At 35.6% G+C, this 19,435-nt stretch overlaps 2 protein-coding genes and 1 pseudogene across 4 annotated transcripts; all 3 read right to left on the minus strand.

Annotated features, from left to right (window-relative positions):
• Nucleotides 1-1,682: 1,682 nt before the first annotated feature.
• On the minus strand, nt 1,683-7,775 carry LOC111999262 (probable methyltransferase PMT10). Of its 2 annotated transcripts, none has more exons than XM_024031387.2 (10): nt 6,748-7,775; nt 6,033-6,167; nt 5,680-5,950; nt 5,111-5,221; nt 4,730-4,889; nt 3,704-3,961; nt 3,451-3,573; nt 2,823-2,900; nt 2,521-2,717; nt 1,683-2,146 (listed from the first exon to the last, which is right to left on the minus strand). In XM_024031387.2, the coding sequence occupies exons 1-10, from the start codon at nt 7,411-7,413 to the stop codon at nt 2,097-2,099; spliced, it is 2,049 nt and encodes a 682-aa protein (XP_023887155.2). In that variant the 5' UTR covers nt 7,414-7,775; the 3' UTR covers nt 1,683-2,096. The 2 variants fall into 2 exon arrangements, with proteins under 2 accessions (XP_023887155.2, XP_023887154.2); XM_024031386.2 differs by having other exon boundaries at nt 1,683-2,149; nt 6,748-7,774.
• Nucleotides 7,776-13,211: 5,436 nt separating this feature from the next.
• Nucleotides 13,212-13,331, minus strand: LOC136066724 (5S ribosomal RNA; annotated as a pseudogene).
• Nucleotides 13,332-13,502: 171 nt separating this feature from the next.
• On the minus strand, nt 13,503-19,103 carry LOC111999274 (peter Pan-like protein). Of its 2 annotated transcripts, none has more exons than XM_065771192.1 (8): nt 18,994-19,103; nt 18,680-18,748; nt 18,163-18,345; nt 17,108-17,338; nt 16,558-16,650; nt 16,275-16,462; nt 15,641-15,834; nt 13,503-13,992 (listed from the first exon to the last, which is right to left on the minus strand). In XM_065771192.1, the coding sequence occupies exons 2-8, from the start codon at nt 18,695-18,697 to the stop codon at nt 13,877-13,879; spliced, it is 1,023 nt and encodes a 340-aa protein (XP_065627264.1). In that variant the 5' UTR covers nt 18,698-18,748; nt 18,994-19,103; the 3' UTR covers nt 13,503-13,876. The 2 variants fall into 2 exon arrangements, with proteins under 2 accessions (XP_065627264.1, XP_065627266.1); XM_065771194.1 differs by having other exon boundaries at nt 18,680-18,744; nt 18,994-19,062.
• Between the last annotated feature and the right edge of the window lie 332 nt (nt 19,104-19,435).

Below are 19,435 nucleotides of genomic sequence, written 5' to 3' on the forward strand. Positions count from 1 at the left end.
AGATGAAAAAGTATATGAAATACATGTAATGTGTTTAAATACTGAAAACTATTGTTCTAATTACACTACCAAATATTGTTTCAGAAATACTGCCTTAGGTTATGATTTTTTTTTTGGAAGCTGTACCTAGAATTTTCAAGAATAGCCTTTTATGGAAGAGCTAAAAAGTAAAAACAAGCCCAGCCCAACTGGTGGGAGTTTTGTTGGAAATATTTGAGTGAAAAACTAGTTTTGATTTAATACTACAAACCCTAAAAAATTAGCAAGGACGGAAATTAAAAGAGAAAGTTAGAAAAATCTCACAAAATTATAGAATAGTACAAAAACATTGTCCTTAAAAGGATAATTTGTGCCACACAAAATAGAACTTGGTGCAATTGACTCTCTTAGTAGAATAACCCTTCAATTGTAGGTTATAATGTCAGCCTTCACAATGGACACACTTCCAAAGATGAAGGTTTAAGAACAACTACTTAAAATGCCTTTCCTTGAATCGAAACACTAGTGCAAAAAAATCTATGGAAAAAGAAGAGAGTTGAGAGGTGTGTCCAATGGTCATTATGCACTCTAACAGGCCAATCAAACAGTCATGCCAATTACGCGGTCACGTGTGTGACATACGTAAGTCCAAATCCAATACTAAGCCTACTATCTTAAGATATCTCTTAAGGTAAACGATAAGCTCATTCCTAACCAATGTGTGACAAGCAACAAAAAGCATAGTGTTTGAAACACACAAAACCCATGCCAACAAGTTCCACAATCTCAAATGAATCAGCTTTGTGCTTCTATTAAAAAATTAAGATTGCATGAATTTTTTATTCATTGGAGTTGCCATACCAAAGCTAACTATATTCAGATCTTGATGACTTCGTTCTATTGAGCCAAATCGAAAGTAACTTGATACACCTATTCTTCTTGTGATCCCAAACAGAGTATTGTGAGAATTGTTTGAAACCAAAGAGATCCAAATTCCAGTTTCTAGTGAATTCATTGCAGCAAATCTTTACAAAATTCGTTGGAGTCCTAGAAGACTGGTTTGTGCGGACAAGAAGATTTCATGCTTTTTTCTTAACCTCCTTTTAATGTAATGCTATTGTAAAATTTGGACTGATCAGATGAGTGTTATAAATTCCCTTTCCTAACATAACCATCACAAACACACCCACCCTCCCCCACCCCCCCCCCCCCCCCCCCCCCTCTCTCTCTCCTCCAAAAAAGAAAAAAAGAATCTGGGTATAGTTAAGCCTTAATCTTACTTATCTAATGAAATGTTGGTATTCGTCTTTTTCCGTCCTAACCATCTAGGGAATGCATTTTGGAAACTTTTTAGTCACGAGAGACATCTAGTCCCCATTGCCCTCAATGCAAAAGGCAGAGACATTAGAGATCTAATTCTATGCTGTTATCCCCTAATAAAGGAGTTGAAGGATACCTCTCTTTGATGGTTTATTTGGCAAGCTAAAAAAAGAAAAGAAAAAAAGAGAACCATAGCTAGTCTCCATGATACTTATATGGCCTCCCAAATCACTTAGTAACCAATCCTCAGCTCTCGGGTAAATATCCATTAAGACCTGCCTTACAACGAGTTTAAAGTGTCTTTCCTTACGTGTAGGTTGAAAATAAACTTATGAAGCTCTTCTCCAAGCAATTTTTCACAGGTCATAGGCGAGTTTATCAGAGACCAAACAAATTCTCTTGTACATCACATAGCTAATCTGTTCGTGTTACAGTTCTAATAATCAAGTCTATTTTAAGAATGAGAAGTGTGCTCGGCAGCAAAGGCTTTGGGCGTTCCAAAAGTTTTTACCAAAACTGATTTCAAGCAACTCTCTCTCTCTCTCTCTTTTTTCTTTTTTTTCTTTTTTTTTTCAGTTCCATCTCTAACAAAGTACTATGTGTTGGGAAGTGGCCATAATATACAAGACAATCAGGGGCAATTCACGGCATTCATAGAGGAGAAACAAAAAATAATAGCATTCAATGAAGAAGGCAGCTGGTAACCAAGAAAGCTTTGCAGAGACCCTGCCCAGTTAATTGGACAATCTCATGTCCAACCAGCCCTGCTTCTACCTGGGTTTAGATGCAACTGTCCCCTAGTTTATATGCTTTTTCCTTCTTTGTTTTTTGTTTTTCTTCTTCCTTTCTTCTGGACAAACAGAAACAAAGAAGTAACTTAGAGACAGTTTTTATTAGAAGTACGCAACAGATCTTATAAATCCTATCAATCGAAATGGTACATCATAAAAAACAAAACTTTTTCTTTTTCTTTTAAAATCATAATTATTCAAAATATCATATTGTGAATTATGGGCCATCACGCTAATCTGCTATTCATGACCAATCTGATGTAACATTGGTTACATTGGAGAAAGAATCTGTGGTATAGTTAGTCGCAGTGCTTTCAATCTCGGTGAGCTTTCAGGGAGACTCCTTTCACAGTGAGGACGAATCACAATGAGGGCAAGAAAGATATTAAGAACTCACTACTGGTTTCACACTATGAAGCAGGTCACATACGTTTATCACATATTAAGATCCTCCAGCTTGAATGAGGTCCCTCGCCAGTTTCGCGTAGTGCAGGCACCCATCCCAGGGCAGATGCAATTTCATTTACTTCACCAATAACAGATATTGTGTCACGTATATAGACACGCCCATCTGGTCTTAGCATCCGATCCATCTCAAGCATGATGGTTGAGAAATCACATCTTTGCCTGACACATATAACATTTGGCGAAAAGTTAGTATGTACTGAGTATAAAATGAGGTTTGCATCCACAAACAAAATAAACGGAAATGTGAGAGAGCAAAATTCATACCTCTTTTTTTCAACAGAGAAGAGACCATTTGCATGCAACAGGTCATATGTTCTAGGATAAGTGTCAAATGGTTCGCACCTAGAATAAGAATTTCAAGCATTACAACTTAAGTCCAAGTTTTTAGTAACAAGAAGAAGCAATGTGGAAAGTTTATCATTTATCACAACTTCTAAAAGCATCCACTGATATATCTTTTATAAATATCCAGTCACGTGTAGGAAACTGTGAACAATTAAAGTGAAAAATTACAGTTCGAAAACGTTATCAGCATCCAAAATTTTCATGTGTGCTTCAATAGTCCTACTGATGTCTTGCATCTTCTTATACTACAACATGATAGTCTTACAGTTTCTCATTTTTTATACAAAGTTTACTTTGACAAGTGCTTTCCAGCAATCCAGGTCAATTGTTTGTGAGAGATTTTATTTGTTACCATAGACAACGTCATTATTTTCACAATTTAGGCTGGACCAAGATGGCCATTCTTTCCTTTGTATTTAAGTAACAAACAAATGGCTCTTGATAAACTGCTGTATGGAGTTTGAAAAGAGGCTATGAAACTACCAAGGGCAAGTACGAAAGCAGCGGCAATTTTCAAAAGAGATACTTGAAGGTGATTAGTACATACCAATCATGCCTAACTCCAATAAGTCCACGGTCATATATGACAGGCAAGGTATTGGGGCCACTAACTGGAACAACATTCATAACCCAGCAATTAATCTCAAGGTCATGCAGAGCAGCTGCAAACCTGCCACAGTAAAATGATTTCCATTTTCTTTAAGGTTAAAAGGAATACTGAAAATGGAGAGGGTTTATAAAACATCCAATTACTATGCAAGAATATGGCAAAGATATCAAGAGTTGTTAGAATGATGTACCCTCCATATCCAGCTCTCATGTCTAACACATTTCTTAATTTGAATTCTCTCCAGTGAAAAGCACCAACATAACCAGTGATTATCTCATTCCAATACTTTGACTCCGCCTTGAAGATTTCCTTTCTGGATATGTAGGCATCCATCTCTATGCTCTGGAGCCTGTCTGGTGGATAATGAAGGCGTGAAGGCCATGTAGTAACATTAGCTCCATATCCATTCTCTGGTAATCGAGTGATGCATGTTCTCAAATTAACATACCTGCAAAAAGTATAAAAGTTGTTACATATTATTTATTTTGACAGTCCTCTCCTTCATAGCTTGTTAAGCCTTATTGAGCTCTTGTGGGATGTTGAAAATGAAAAGCATAACGTATGTCCAATAAAGCAACCAGATTAACAACTATCAGAAATTGTTGCTAAATTAACATGAAGAATTTTAATACAAAACATATTTCCCTATCTTTTCTCACAGAACAGTGATATTGAAGTACAAAGAAAACTACTTGGTTCCAGCCAAAATTCTTGCCTTTACAAAATTTATATGAGAATCTTAATGAAGATTTGGAATACTTTGTTTCTCCTTTATTTATTTTAATAGCCAGATTATCACTACATTCCTATTATTTTCCTTAAGTTGCTTCACACTGTAAATGCATTCACACCCTACAGAATTCCTCTCTCTTAAATAATTAATTCAAGCTTAAATATAGAAAAGATGACAAAGAATGAACGTTTCATTCTATATGACTCAACTCAGCAAAAGACAGGTTAAAATCATTTTATCCCTAGGGCAAAATTGTGGAAACCATTCTAAATAAAAGGTAATGTTTTGTTATAATTTCAACTATTTATAGCCAGAACTGAAATATTAACCCCTAAAAGATCAATTTCGGAAAGACTATCGCAGCATCAAGGGTCATGCGCTAAAGAGCACATTTACACTATCTGTCTGTATATTTAATTTAAATTGACATATGTGAAATCCATACATTCACTCAAAGTGAAGTCAAGGGTGTGAAGGTCATACCAAACTTTGTCTGGATCATCGTCAGAATCACACAATGGAGGTTGCACTTCACCAGCACGATTAAGATAGCAGCTGTTATTCAAAGGTTTTTGCCATACAGCAAGATATCCCTCCTTCTTTACTAGTTCCCAACAAATGCGAGTAGCCAAGTTCTCCATTCCTGAAAGTGTAAATAAATAAGCCCAAATATGAATCTGTAAGATAAATAGGAAAATTATCACCAGAAGAGGAAAACTTTTGGTTTGGTTGTTTTGGGGGGGGGGGGGGGGGGTGAAGATAATAAAATGAAACAAAGATTATGAGACTGCACAGCAACAAACTAATAACTAACAAGTGCTGAATAAGACAAAAAAACCTAGAAGAACATTCATTGTGAGCTACCTCTCCATTGTTCTCGTAGGTTTTCTTCACGTTTATAAACAGCCTCTGCTGCCCAAATAAAATATCCTCCTGCCCTTAGCATCCTATTGGCTTCAAGAAGCATAATTCCATCTGCATCCAAGCCAACGAAAATGGAATATCAATGTCAACAGATTCAGCGAAACAGTATCAAATACATTTACAATCCCTTTTTATTTTTACTCCCTTTTCATTTATTTGTTTTGGAGAGAAAATCGTGAAAAAAAAAATTGTATTGCCGAGAATCACTGCATATATGTGTGTGTGTGTGTGTGTGTGTACACACACAACAACTTGGGGAGGGGGATTTGAACCCTGGTTCTCCCTTATAAAGGAGACCAGGTAATGCCACTGAGCTACAAGGCCCTTGGCTGAGAGTCACTTCAGATATGTTCCAATGCTCACAAAAAAATAAGCTTTTAATTTATCAACAGGCTGGAAATAGACCTAGAGCATCTTGATAAAGAAAATCAGAAAAGAGCTACTGATCAAATATTAGAAGCCAAAAATGTCTTTAATGCTATATATACAAGGGGGGAAAGGGAGTGTACCATTTTGGGCCCAATTAACTCCACATTCTGAACAATGGATGAAGTCAAAAGCCTGGCTAGGATACAACAGACGACGCGTAGCAAATGTAGCTACCATGGCAGGCACACCACGTTCTAGAGCAAACTGAATCTGGTTTGCATATTCGTCTTTTGGCGCCATTGACAGAGTGGTCACATTATGTTGCATCAAAAGGGCACCAAAATCTGCTACTCCACTACCAATATCCAATGCTACTCGGGTCTTTTGGCCAAAACCAATGTCGGGAATCATCTGTGCTTTCAATTAAAGAGACGGCAATCAATGTCATGCACATGCATACTAATATGTAATGAGAATTACAGAACAGACCGACCTTAGAAATCCGATCCAAGTGATTAAACGCCCTTCCACCTCCTGGAAAAACGTACATATTGTTTTTTATCGATATCCATTTCTGACTACCTTTAGCTTCAAACAGACTTGTACGGGGAACATTAGTCAACCACACCTGCAATTCTATCTCATGGTTAGTGAAAAAATAAAAGTCCCCCAAAGGTCTGAACAAGATGAAACAGTGATGTACCACAGACTGAATAACTATGGAAAATGTTTTAAATAGAATGAACACTTAATTGGAGACAATTCAGTTCTTGTAAGATGTAACAGCTGAGTAATTGGTTTTCCTTGCCACCAAAAGTCCCCAACATAAACTTTTTTTTCCCCTTCTAAATATCATCAATTCGGTTCCATCGCTAGCTTCTCAAGAATACATTACTTTTGTAAATCAATCAATCTCATATAATTTTGAGGCAAATTATATAATGAAGTTCAAAAAAGCTCATAATTTGAAAAAGTGCAATTTGAAAACGCATTACCAAACGGGCTCTAGACTTTAAACACATAATCCATCATTTCCGAACTGTTAACTACGCGATCACAAACAATTCTACCTTAAATCACTCAAACAACTAACTAAAACAACAATAATCATAATGAATTATGAATAGTCATCACAATTTATTATAAAAATAATATAATAAAATAACCAGAAAAAGCAGGCATATTTGATTGGTGGAAATGAAAGTAACCTGGTTTCGGCTCTGAGGCCAAGGTATCCTAACTTGATAACCCTCGGGCCTCGGCACCACGCAATCCAAGGGCTGAGGAGGACAATGCCGCTCGTATTTTTCAACACTCTCACTCAAATTCAAGCGCTTAATCTCCTCCACATTGTCCAAACACGGCACATAGTTGCTCAGACTTTTATCCTCGCACACCTTAAACTTCTTAACCTTAACCCTCTTACCACCATTTCTTTCTTTCTCCTTCTCTTTCTCTCTCTCTTTTTCTCTCTCATGCTCTAACTCCTCGTCGTCAAAACCCTCGTCGATCTCGCCGACCTCGAAATCCGTCGACATCGCGCCATTCTCGTCTACTATCCCCATCCTTATCAACATGTCCATCTTCGGCGGCTTCGGCGGCGGAGGAGGAGGCGGCGACGGAGACGGCGGAGGCGGAGGAGATGACGTCGTCGTCGTCGTCGTTTCGTGAAGCGTAGTCGGAAGAGGGGGTGGAGAAGACGGTGTCGTATTGGAGAGGAGAAGAGGGAGAGAGGAAAAGATGAGAGAAGGGTTGTAGGAGGAAGAGAAAGGGTTGAAGAGGAAGAAGAGGGAGAGGGAGAGAAGGGCAATCACTGTAATTTTGACGAAAGCCGGGGTTTTAACCACGTCGTTAAGCCTCGTCGTCGTCGTCATGATTCAACTTGTCTCTCACTCTGTTTGTTTCTCGAGAAACTGTTGGGGAAAAAAGAAGAAGAACAGGTATATCATAAATATACTATGAGTCTATGAGATGAGAATTAAGCGAAAGAGAGAGAGAGAATTTAAGGAAAAAATAGACAAAAATGGGATTGACGAAGAAGTTGCTGTATTTGGATTTATTTTCAAATCAGCGAATGTAGGGGACTGGGGACACTTTCAGAGTCAGTGAAGTATCGGTGCTCACGTGGGACCACGTGGGGGACCTTCCTTATCTAAATAAATAAGAAGAGACAAGGGGACCATGTTTAAGTTCCCGTGCACGCTTTAGAAGTTCGGTGTCGGAAAGGTATCGTTTCGTTTCTCGGTCGGGGTGAAGTGCGTAAATGTGTAATCAATTACTGATCCATCTCAGTATAGGACTAGGGGAAGAAGTATCGTATTAATCTTTCTTTCTCTTTTTTTTTTTTTTTTTTTTTGGAATTTGTAAGGCTAACTAATAAAATATTTTTACAATTGATTGTAACTATTTTTTGTTATGAGAGAGTTTTAATTTACGATATCCGTTTTTTTTAATAGTTCGTTATTATTAGACAAAGACACCAATTAATTTTTAGTGTAAGCGGTGATTAAATCTCAAATTTTTTATTTAACTATAAAATTTTTTACCAATTGAGCAAACAATAACTCACAACTTATTCTAACTTTTCATTTCATTGATGCCTATTTAATTTGACAACTATACTATAGAGTATAGATGAAATTATCCAATTTTACATCTTGGCAAGTTGTTAATTTACAATGAGAATAACATCACAATTACATAAAATAAAATAAAATAAAAAATCTTATAACTCAATTAACAGCTTCTAATATTTACAATAAATATAATCTATGACTCAAATCCTCTCATTACCAACTATAGATATCTCTAAAAAAAAATTATATTCATATTTTTTTTTTGAGAAGAAATTACATTCACATATGTTTATCACTAGCTATAATAATTTTATACATTAATTGAATATGAAATTAATATGCCCTTAGATTTATTTTTAATTTTACTTAGAAAAATTTTATGTCCACAATATTTTCAAAACATATTCTTAGATGGAAAATTATCACTAGTGGATAAAAAATTAATTTCAATGATAGGTCCAAATTAGAACTAATAATAACTTGTTGGTAAGCCAAAAAAGTCTTAAGATTTGTTGTCAATGTATTATGAATAATGCTTGTAGGGACTGAGTTTGAGCACTTCTTCTATTGGATGAGTGAACTCAGGCCCAACTAGCCCAATATAATAAATTATAGAGAATGAGTTTAAGAATTAGGCCTTAGTGAGGGTTACAACAACTAGACATGGTTATGAGTTGATTTGAATAACAAGGACATGGACTAAAGTATGAAATTCTGTCCTCAGCCCTTATCATCTGAGGAGCTTGTAGTTCTTATTATTTCTTCAGTGCTTGGTTACAAAGGTTTCAAAGATAAGACAAATTGCTACAATGTTTTCTGTTTCTAAATCCCGATCCCTTTTCCTAGAAGATCTCTTACATTATATATCCCATTTCAGTTGATCTTGGCCTTCCATTTGTTAACCATGCAAGTCACTACTCGAGTGCTTGTCCCATCAGCTGCCTTTCCAAACCTTCTGTGAGTTGCAGCAACCAAAGTAGTACTGTTCAAGGGTCATTTCCTCATTAATGCGGCCAGAATGTTAGTTGTGGGCATTTAATGCGGAGGTGACAGTTCCTCCTTAAATTGCTGCTCCACCATGCTCCCATGGCTGACCCATTGTACTTGTCCTTCTTCTTGGGATGCTCTGGGAGGCTGCCTTTGATGGCGTGCCACTCTTCCCTTCTATGATCTCAGTTGGCCGAGAACAGGATTGTTCTCGATGATGTTTCTTGGCAATTTGGACTTTCTTCGTTCGTCCTCAGACATTTCTTCCTCCTCGGCATGAGTTTTGGGCTTAGTATAAAATGGGCCGAGGTTGCCAAATTCTTTGACCCCACAATGCTATAGACAAATTATTTTATAACATTTTTACAAATTGTTGATGTAACAAATTCTTACTGGTTTCATTTGACATTGCATTTTTATTTACCAATAACCACCTAACACATCAACAATTTTTTTAAAAAAAATTGTAAAATAGTTAGTGGCTTTGACATTTTTAACATTACTTAAAAAAAAAAATTGTAAAATAATTATAGCTTTGGCATTTTTAACATTACTCTTTTAGTTTAGGATGACTTCTTTGTGACTCTTGACTTTGAAAGAAGAGTTAGACTTTGGACTACTAAAGTACGAGAGATTATATAAATGGAATCTTGAAAGAAGTGTTAGATTATGAACCACTTTAGGGAAAACAATGGGAGACAGAGAACGTTCGCTAGACGAAGTTGACTCACTGGCCAGAAGCAACAAGAAACTCAAAGACCATCACTCGGTTTCGGCACGTCTAGGAAGTATACACCCCCAACAGGGGGGGTTTGGGTCTTATAGAGATAGATTGGTGGGAGCCATTATAGGAGCTTTTGAACAGGCCTTTGGTTTAGGCCAAACAAGGGAAAAAGAAGCTGAGTCCAATGTGGAGGAGGACAATCTTTGCGAAGGGTTTGTAGTAGTTGCCCTATCTAAGGAAGGTAAGGCAAGAATAAGAGCTCCTTGGACTTCTTCCTTGATTGTGAAATCCTTCGAGAGGTCCCTCGGATTTATGTTTCTTTCGTCCAAGATCAGGGAGCTCTAGAAATCAACTAGGCGCATTGACTGAATTGATCTTGGCCATGATTTCTTCTCATAAAATTTTAATGTCAGGAGGATATTGATAAGGTCCTTAAGGGAGGCCCTTGGTTCATTGGCCAATAGTTTCTCACAATAAGGCTCTGGGAACCTGAGTTTAAGGCATCCGAGGCTTCGTTTTCTAGTGTAGCAGTGTGATTCAGACTCCCCGAGCTACCGATTGAATACTATGATCCTGTAGTGTTAAGGAAGATAGGGGAAGCAATAGGCCCAGTTCTTAGAATCGATGCTCATACAGCCAATAGAGCTCGAGGGAGATTTACAAGATTGTGTGTTCAAGTCAACCTTGACAAACCACTTATTAAAACGGTGAAGATTGGGCCGATAGTTGAAATAGTCTTATATGAGGGTCTCAATGCCCTGTGTTTTGAATGTGGAAGAATCGAGCACAGGAAGAAGGCCTGCTCCTATGTCATCAAAGGTACTCAAATTGAGGCTCCTCAAGCATGCTTCTCGGCACAAGATAAGTCCAACAGCTCGGATGAACAGCAAAGGGGTAGAGATGAAACTCCAGACAAGACTTCCAGCAATGAGTATGATGAGTATGGACATTGGATGGTGGTCACGAGGAAGAAGAAAGCTCAAAAACCCAAAGGTTTTAACCACATCGTTAAACCTCGTCGTTGTCGTCGTCGTCATGATTCAACTTCTCTCTCACTTTGTTTGTTTCTTGAGAAACAGTGGGGGGAAAAATAGAAGAACAGATATATCATAAATATACTATGAGTCTATGAGAGAGAGAGAGAGAGAGAGAATTTAAGGAAAAAAAATACAAAAATGGGATTGACGAAGAAGTTGTTGTATTTGGATTTATTTTCAAATCAGTGAATTAAAGGACTGGGAATTCAGAGTCAGTGAAGTATCGGTGCTCACGTGGGAGTGGGACCACGTGGGGGACCTTCCTTCTCTAAAATAAGAAGAGATAAGGGGACCAGGTTTAAGTTGTCATGCACGCTTTAGAAGTTCAGTGTCGGAAAGGTATCATTTCGTTTCTCGGTCAGGGTGAAGTGTGTAATCAATTACTGGTCCATCAGTATAGGACTAGTAGGTGAAGAAGTATCATATTAATCATTTTTATTTTTATTTTTAAATTCCTTCTATATTGGAATTTGTAGGGCTAACTAAAATATTTTTACAATTGCTCGTAACTATTTTTTGAGAGAGTTTTAATTTATGGCGTCCGTTCTTGATGATAGCTCTTTATTATTAGACCCAAACACCAATTGATTTTTAGTATAAGTGGGGATTGAATCTCAAATTTTTTATTCAACCATAAATTTTTTTACCAGTTGAACTAACAAGAACTCACAATTGATTCTAACTTTTCATCTCACTACTGCCTCTTTAATTTGACAACTATACTATAAAGTATAGATGAAATTATCCAATTTTACATCTTGGCAAGTAGTTAATTTACAATGAGAATAACATCACAATTACATAACAAAAAAAATTTTATAACTCGATTGACACCTTCTAGTATTTACAATAAATATAATTTATGACTCTAATCCTCTCATTACCAACTATAGATATATTCAAAAAAAAATTATATTCATATTTTTTTTTTGAGAAGAAATTACATTCACATATGTCTATCACTAGTCATAATAATTTTATACATTAATTGAGTATGAAATTAATATGCCCTTAGATTTATTGTTAATTTTATTGTGGATGATCTCACAGTTTGGACCGCTTTGAGCCTCGCGAATTGCTGCCCGTCTCTATCTTTAGTATAAAGCAGTATTCGTCATTAATGATTTTTTCTCCAATGCACATTGCATCCGTAAATAAGTTGGTTGTGGCAGTGGCTCTTGGGTCCAAACCCAGCCGAAAAACAAAAATTTTCATAATACAAGTGTTAACTTACAAGTCAAAACAATGCAAATAAATTTATGAATTTGTGCTTCCTTTGAAAATCATCAATTTAGCTCTTTCACCGTAAATGGAGATTTTTTTTGTACCGGGTTAGGATAAATATTTGAATTGGAATGGGTCTAGTTTCTTTCTTAAGTGTAAATTTAATTTTAGAATTTTTTAATAAAAATAAACGTCACATCATTTAAAAAATGCCAAGTCATTATTCCGTTAGCCATGTAAGCAACACCACTAACGAAAGTTAACCCAATGATTTATATTGCTCATTTTGAAAACTTGAGGGACCAATCACACTCGCTTGAAACTTGAGAGACCAATTGCGCATGCAGGGTAAACTTCAGGGACTAATAGTGTAGTTTGGCTAAATTTCTATTCCAAATTTCCAATAGGTTTCTTGCACCATAAGCAAATTTCCAAATCTCCAATACACAATTTTTTTTTTTTTTTTGAGAAACCAGACAAGTAGTCTGGGGCAATACACAAAAAATTTGATAATATTGTTTATACACATGTTGATTTGGCAAGTTGGTTTTCATCTAAACAATTTGTCATATTAGGAAGTGTTAAATACATATACATGCATACATATATATATATATATATGTATATTAATGTTTATAGACTTTCTGACCAAATTTTCTTCTATTTAGACCCATTTTTGTGGGCCATGCTAAATTTTTATTATTATTTATTTCCAATAAGTTTAACAAAATATTTTACAAGTTTTGAAGTGATAAAGGTGATGCTAATTGTAGACCTAGATATAAACAACTAAAAACTTATCAACACAATTATTGTGAAAAATTGTTGTGTTTATTTTGTAGAGTTACTCTTTTATTTCTAGTTGAAATTTCACCGATCTATAGTCCTTAGTCTAATGTGGCAAAAATAAGACAAGTATCCTTATTATTATTGTTGTTGTTGTTGTTTACAAGTTGGAGAGTTTCAACCTATGATATTCGCTCTTGATGATAGCTCTTTATTATTAGACCAAAATATCAATTGGTTTTTTGTGTAAATGGGAATTGAATCCTAGATCTCTTATTTAACCATAAGAAACTTTACCAGTTAAGCTAATTGAAAGTCTGGAACCCACCAAAAAGAAAAGGGTGCAACACAAGGACTTTCCAAGAGATCACTCATCCTAGTACTGATCTCGCCAAAACACTCTTAACTGCAGAGTTCAAATGGGATCTAGTGCATTAGTGTTATTATTAATTATTTACAAGTCAAACCTCATCGCTTGGCGCAAAAATTAAGTATACAATTAAGCATGCCAACATTTTCTTAAATATTCATTCACAGCTAGAAAAGCGGCAGCAGAAGACTAATGGAGCCCTTATCAAAAAAAGGTTTTTGAATGTTTTCACGAAGTCCTTGATTATGCACTTATCAAATAATAAAATTAAAAGTCATTGATTATGCATGGCAATGCCCATGCCTTCAGCATACTGTTCCCAATGTATTCAAAATAGACATAGAATACACCCAAGCCTATTCAGACCCAAAGATTCTTTTCTTGAACTCAATTAATGGTTTTTTTTTTTTTTCATTTACAACAATACAAGAACATAATATTTAAGACTGTGGGCAACAGTGCCACCCAAATCCGTAATAAGGAGATCTCTCCCTGTCTCTCTCTACTGACCAGAGAGAGAGATCAGCAGGTTGTGATTATCGGCACCTTATGATTTCCCTTGATGGATGAGCAAGTAAGGTATGGAATATCAAAAAGACTGCTATCCACTTCAGTTCCCAACTTGGCCAGTAGCTAGTCTTCTGCTTCACCTTCCGGATCTTCTTCAATATCTTCTTGATCTTCATCCATGTCTTCCTCATTTTCATCTGTGTCTTCCTTGTCCTGCTTCTTCTTGCCATCACCATTTCCTGAAAATAACAGTGGGAGAATAAATAAGTTTGTGAAAAAAAAAATTAATAGTGATCTTTTAATTCCTGCAAAGAGCAAGGATCGTGAATAACAAATAAAGGAAGAGTGATTTATAATATAAAGTACTAAAAGAATGATACTGAAGGTGAAACAAGAAAGGGATGATATTTAGTAAAAGAGATGTACAAAAATAATTAAAGGAAACAGAATAAAATGAAGAACCAAGTATCCAATAAAAATCATAAGGTGCGGATTATCACAAGACCTGCTGATTGTATAAGAATACAAAGTTTAAAAGGGAAGAACATATGTGAATTGGAGAAGAGACGGGACTCCATAACTGGAAAGTAAGAAATGCACTTAAGGGAAAATTAAATCTGGGAAGCCTAGACCATGGATCAAAAGTATGTAATGAAAGATTGATAATATAATATAGAAGGCAGGACAAATCACAGAATGTCAAAAGGTCCATTGAAGTCAGGTTACAACCAAGTTAAAGAAGATTAACCGGCATCATCAGTATAAAACCTGAGCAAATGTTTCCAAAAATGGATGAATAATGTGTGACCCATATTAGTCATCCATTTTGGGAAACATTTTATGGGGAATTGAAAAAGTTGTTAAAAATGTTGATTACTTTTTTATTTTTCCATAAACAGTTTCCTAAATGTTTACTAATGTATGTCCTAAGAGCACACATTAGTAAAACCCTAAACCCTATATATATATATATATATAAAAGAAGGACGTAGAGCTTGGAAGCAGTAACTTCTGTTTAGAGGATGTAATTAAATTGTTTATGAAGGTCTCAAGGAATGCGGGTTTTGTGTGCATAAAGAATCAGAAGAAATCAAGCTGTGTAGAAATTTTTTGGAGGAATGGACAAAGTAGGTCATGGTGATCTGCATAGGGACGTCTTATGGCATCCTTGTAGTCAATCATCCATGGTATCCTTAGTTGTTTACTTCAAATATGTTAACAGGTTTAGTGTGCGTTTTGCATTTCCAGCATTTTACTCTCTTTTTTTTTTTTTTTTTTTTTGCACGCTGAGAGAAATTTACTGTTACGACAACGTTCATGAAAAGTAGCCATAATATTTGACTTTCAGCATTAGTGGGTCCCGTGCACTGTTCACAAGACCCACAAATACACTTTTTAGCAACTTTTTCATTAAAAATGAGTCCCACGGTACTATTCACATATTTAAAAATTATTTTGTTACAGTGTTTTCAATTGTATTTAAACGGACCCTTATTATAACTAAGAGACCGTTGGCCAACGCGTTTGCGTCTGGCCGTTACGTTTTCAGCTCCTTTTTTTTTTTTTTTTTTTTTTTTTCACACGCGTGTCAAGCCTTTCCCAGCCGAATTTTCACTGTTCATCACTGTTGCGGTTACTGTTCATTGAACGGTAGTCGCAACATGTGACTTTTCAACCCAAGTTTTACTGTTCACGGACCCACAATTTTCACTTTTCAACAATTTTTTCATTAAAAATGGATCCCACGGTACTATTTACACATTTAAAAATTATTTTGCTACAGTATTTTCATTTTTCAGTTTTCAGTTTTCAGCTGTATCCAAACGGGCCCTAAATATAATCTCATTGCTAGAGGAAAAAGTAACATGTTATATGTGAGATATATACCATATTCGCTAAAGATGACTCCACCAGAACATAATCCTTCCTCAATCTTGATGAGTTGAAGAGTCATTCTGGGTCCAATCTCTTGAAGCTTGACAGCACTTTTTGTCGAAGCCTTGTTAATTCTACCAAGATCATTAGCCAAAGTCACAGTCGCTGCTTCATCATCTGCTTCGCTTTCTGATCCATACCCAGCCCTTTAAAAGTCACAGGGTAAATAAATATAAAACCAGAACAAATGACCAAGATTAATCAATCCAAATACACATGGTATTACAAGGATGTGTACTTTTTCTTCTCAATTTGTACTTGGTCATGAGTCTCTCTCTCTCTCTGACTAGTAAGTTATGAGCACACTCTTGTGGGAGGAGGGATTATCATTTGAGCAAGAGCTTATTGATATAGTTGGTTGTTGGTTATGAGTTTCTTATTTTCACTGCCAACTTATGTACAAATTTTTAAAGCCTTACTTTTTCAAGGTAAGGCTATACTTCTACACTTTCTTAATGAACAACCTGCAGACCTCAAGAAACACAAAGACAACAAATTCTACTTTAAATTCTCATTCCAATTCTACATGCTAACATAATTTTCCTTGACTTCAAAAAATACAAAATTAATTAGAAAGAATACTTACTTTGTGACAAAGTCGCTCACGTCTTGAAGATTCCTCAAATCAGGAACTTGATGGTTCTGCACAATTTTTCTGATTCTACGGGAGACGCCCACAGGCTGTAATCTTATGGAATAATGCCGAAAATCAATAAGCTTTGTATCTTTGTTGTAATTAAGCAATACAATTCTCTGGCAAGAAGAAAGTTTGACCTGAAAACACACATTAAAACAACATTAAGAGGGGGATATAAGATCATAAGTATTGCTGTCACTGGCACCAACCTGAAATTTGTTTGAAAACTCACAGTATTTATATCAATAGCAGGAAAGATGTTCTGAAACATTATGGTTGTGAGCTTTAGATGTTGATCACCAGTACCAAAACCGGAAAGAACAATCTGCCAATGATATAATCAGAGATTAACATGGGCAGAAGTTAAATAAACAAGAGTAAAAATTTCACCATATGTTTAAGTCAAATTATGCAACTGTATAGCTGCAGCACTTTCCACTTTTGAGACAAGCATTAATTAACTAACATTAGCTTATAAAAGATAAGGGCGTAAAGACATATGGAGATGCAGGTGCCAACCATTCAAGGAGTTACAAATCAGTTTTCCTGCACTGAGATATTATAATTAACTTGTTATGTAACATACTAAAGGCTAGTAATGATGCACAAGACTACTGGTCATTGGAGAAAAAAGAGAGACGAAAATTGCATAGAAAGAGACCCGTTTTAGCATTTTCTTTCCTTTCTCTAACATTTTAGAAACCAAATAGTCATGAATTTTTGTTTGTTTGTGAATTTGAGTGATTTTTCTTTTTGGGTATAAGTGGAGAATATAAAATTACCAAAGGAGGATTTTTGAAAAGATCTTGAGGACATCTAGGACGCAATTGAGATTGTGCAATATCAACTGCCAATGAGTATTCATTTATTTTAAATGTGAGAGTTGGGCCTTGTGGAGTCCTTCCAACCCTCAGGAAGGGTGCAGTTGCAGTTTTTGACAATATGAGGAAATGTGTTACACCCATAGGCCCAGCAACATTCAAGAAGTCTTTGAGATTATTCCGTTTCTTCTCCTGCAATATTAAATATATAAACAATTAATTCAAAAGTTTTGGCATAATAAATTAGGATTACCAAAAAAAAAAAATTATAGCAAAACATTAGGACTGATATAGATGAATGCAGCACATAGGCAGTGGAGAATTCACTTCCAATCTAAAGTTAGCCTATTGCTGTAACTGAACACATCACAGTGGGAATCACATTTATCAAAAATAAATACAGGGGAAATCACAGTTTGCAAGAATTAAGATATACCCAATTAAATACATGATCTACCTGGCATAATTAAATTCCTTTCTAAACTCCTCAATACATATTATGATGAAAACACCATTCATATGCTACAAACCACTTCTTTCCAACTCCTAATACACAAGTCTTAAAAAGAAGTGAAGAAATCTTCTCTAAACAAGAATTCTAAGGTTGTGGCAAAAATGTTTCTTTTTTTATACAAGATAGAAATTTATTCTAGTCTAATCTAAGTGTATATGTGTGTGAAGCTCCCTCCTGAAGACTTGAACCCCAGTCCTTGCCCTCCGCACCCCACCAACACTTATACTTGTAGAGTGACCATCGCACCAAAGAGATGCGGTGGTGGCAAAAATGTTGCAATCCTTTTTGTGTAGTATAATTATTTTACACTCTTAAAAATCGTCCTCACATTAGGCATACTTCCATCAATCCCATATTACCACAAAAAATTTTTTAGGAGACAAGGACACACAAACCCACCAACACATTATGTGTATTTCCATCAATCTCATGTTACAAAAAAAAGGCACTTTAGGAGACAAACACACAGAGGGAGGAAAAGCAGATAATAAATAATTTTTACCTTAAGATTGAGAGCAGTATGGGGAAGCATCAACTTTCTCAAGTCCATTTGAAGTTGCCTAAGAGGACCAGGCAACTTCCCTCTCGAAAACACAAAGCTCTTAGGAATCTTATTGCCTGTGATATGATCCACACTAGGTTGATTCTTCTTCACAACTGGCTTCATAAACACCTTCTTCTTCTTCTGTTTAAATCAAACAAAACAAAATCATGCAAACTCTTCTTTTTTGGCTCAATAACTAGAACCCCATTTGATTCCTCAGAAAATAAAACAAGAGAAACACATCAGAAACAGAAAAAATCAAGTAAACAAAACTCCTAAGGCAAAAGGAGGAGGTGCCAATTGAGCTACAGCCCATTGGATTTGACTTAGCTTCTCACACTACAAAATTTTCCCACCTCCGAATGAAAAACAAATAAAACCCACAATTCATTTCTTTTCCTTTCTTTCATTTTCTCAGTAACCAAACAGTGTATAGTAAAAATAAAAAACCAAACATAACAATACTGTCACTTACATTTCGGACACGAGCCATGGCTTCCACAAACCTTGAATTTCACAAATTCAGCCCAAGCTTCAGATCTTCCTGATTGAATTTTCAAAAAATAAAATAAAACATTTAGCATAATCAAGAACAATTACAAAAGCAAAAGGCTAGGGTTTTTGAAGACCCAGCCACAGCTAATTCCAGAATTAAAATCAAAATTAAATAAATTTTAGAAATTTAATTTAGAATTTTAAGAACTATGTAACAGAAGCAAGAGAATTAGAGAGAGAAAAAAAAGGAAAAAAGAAGAAGAAGCAAAAATGAGCAAATAAGAGGAAAATTACCGTTAGTGGTATTTGGTTCTTTGTGTTCTGCGTGTGTTTAGGGTTTATAGTTTTCCAATAGGGTTTTAGTTTAATAAGAACCAATATGAGCCGGAATGACTCGAACATGGAGAGCCCTAATTTAACCCAAAATATTTTGGGCCTAAACTTGTTAGCCCAATGTTGGCCCACCAAATTTAAAAAAAAAAAGGCTTAGTATGATGCTCCAGTCAATTCTAAATGGGTCAACTCGTACCCGATTCGTTAAAAAGCTGAGCCAAGTCGAATTAACCCACAACCAGGCTCATCCTCCCTTAATTTATATGTAACAGCATAGAGACTGTATCTAGTATTTTTTTTGTTTGTTGTTTTGTAGTGATGATAAAATTTGTAATTTTTGGATTGTTTAAACTTAAAAATTTATGTGTTATTTAACTTTTATTTTTAAGTATTTTGTTATTTG

This window comes from Quercus suber, unplaced genomic scaffold (genome assembly GCF_002906115.3).
Source record: "Quercus suber isolate HL8 unplaced genomic scaffold, Cork oak 2.0 scaffold_4, whole genome shotgun sequence".
NCBI classification, from domain to species: domain Eukaryota; kingdom Viridiplantae; phylum Streptophyta; class Magnoliopsida; order Fagales; family Fagaceae; genus Quercus; species Quercus suber.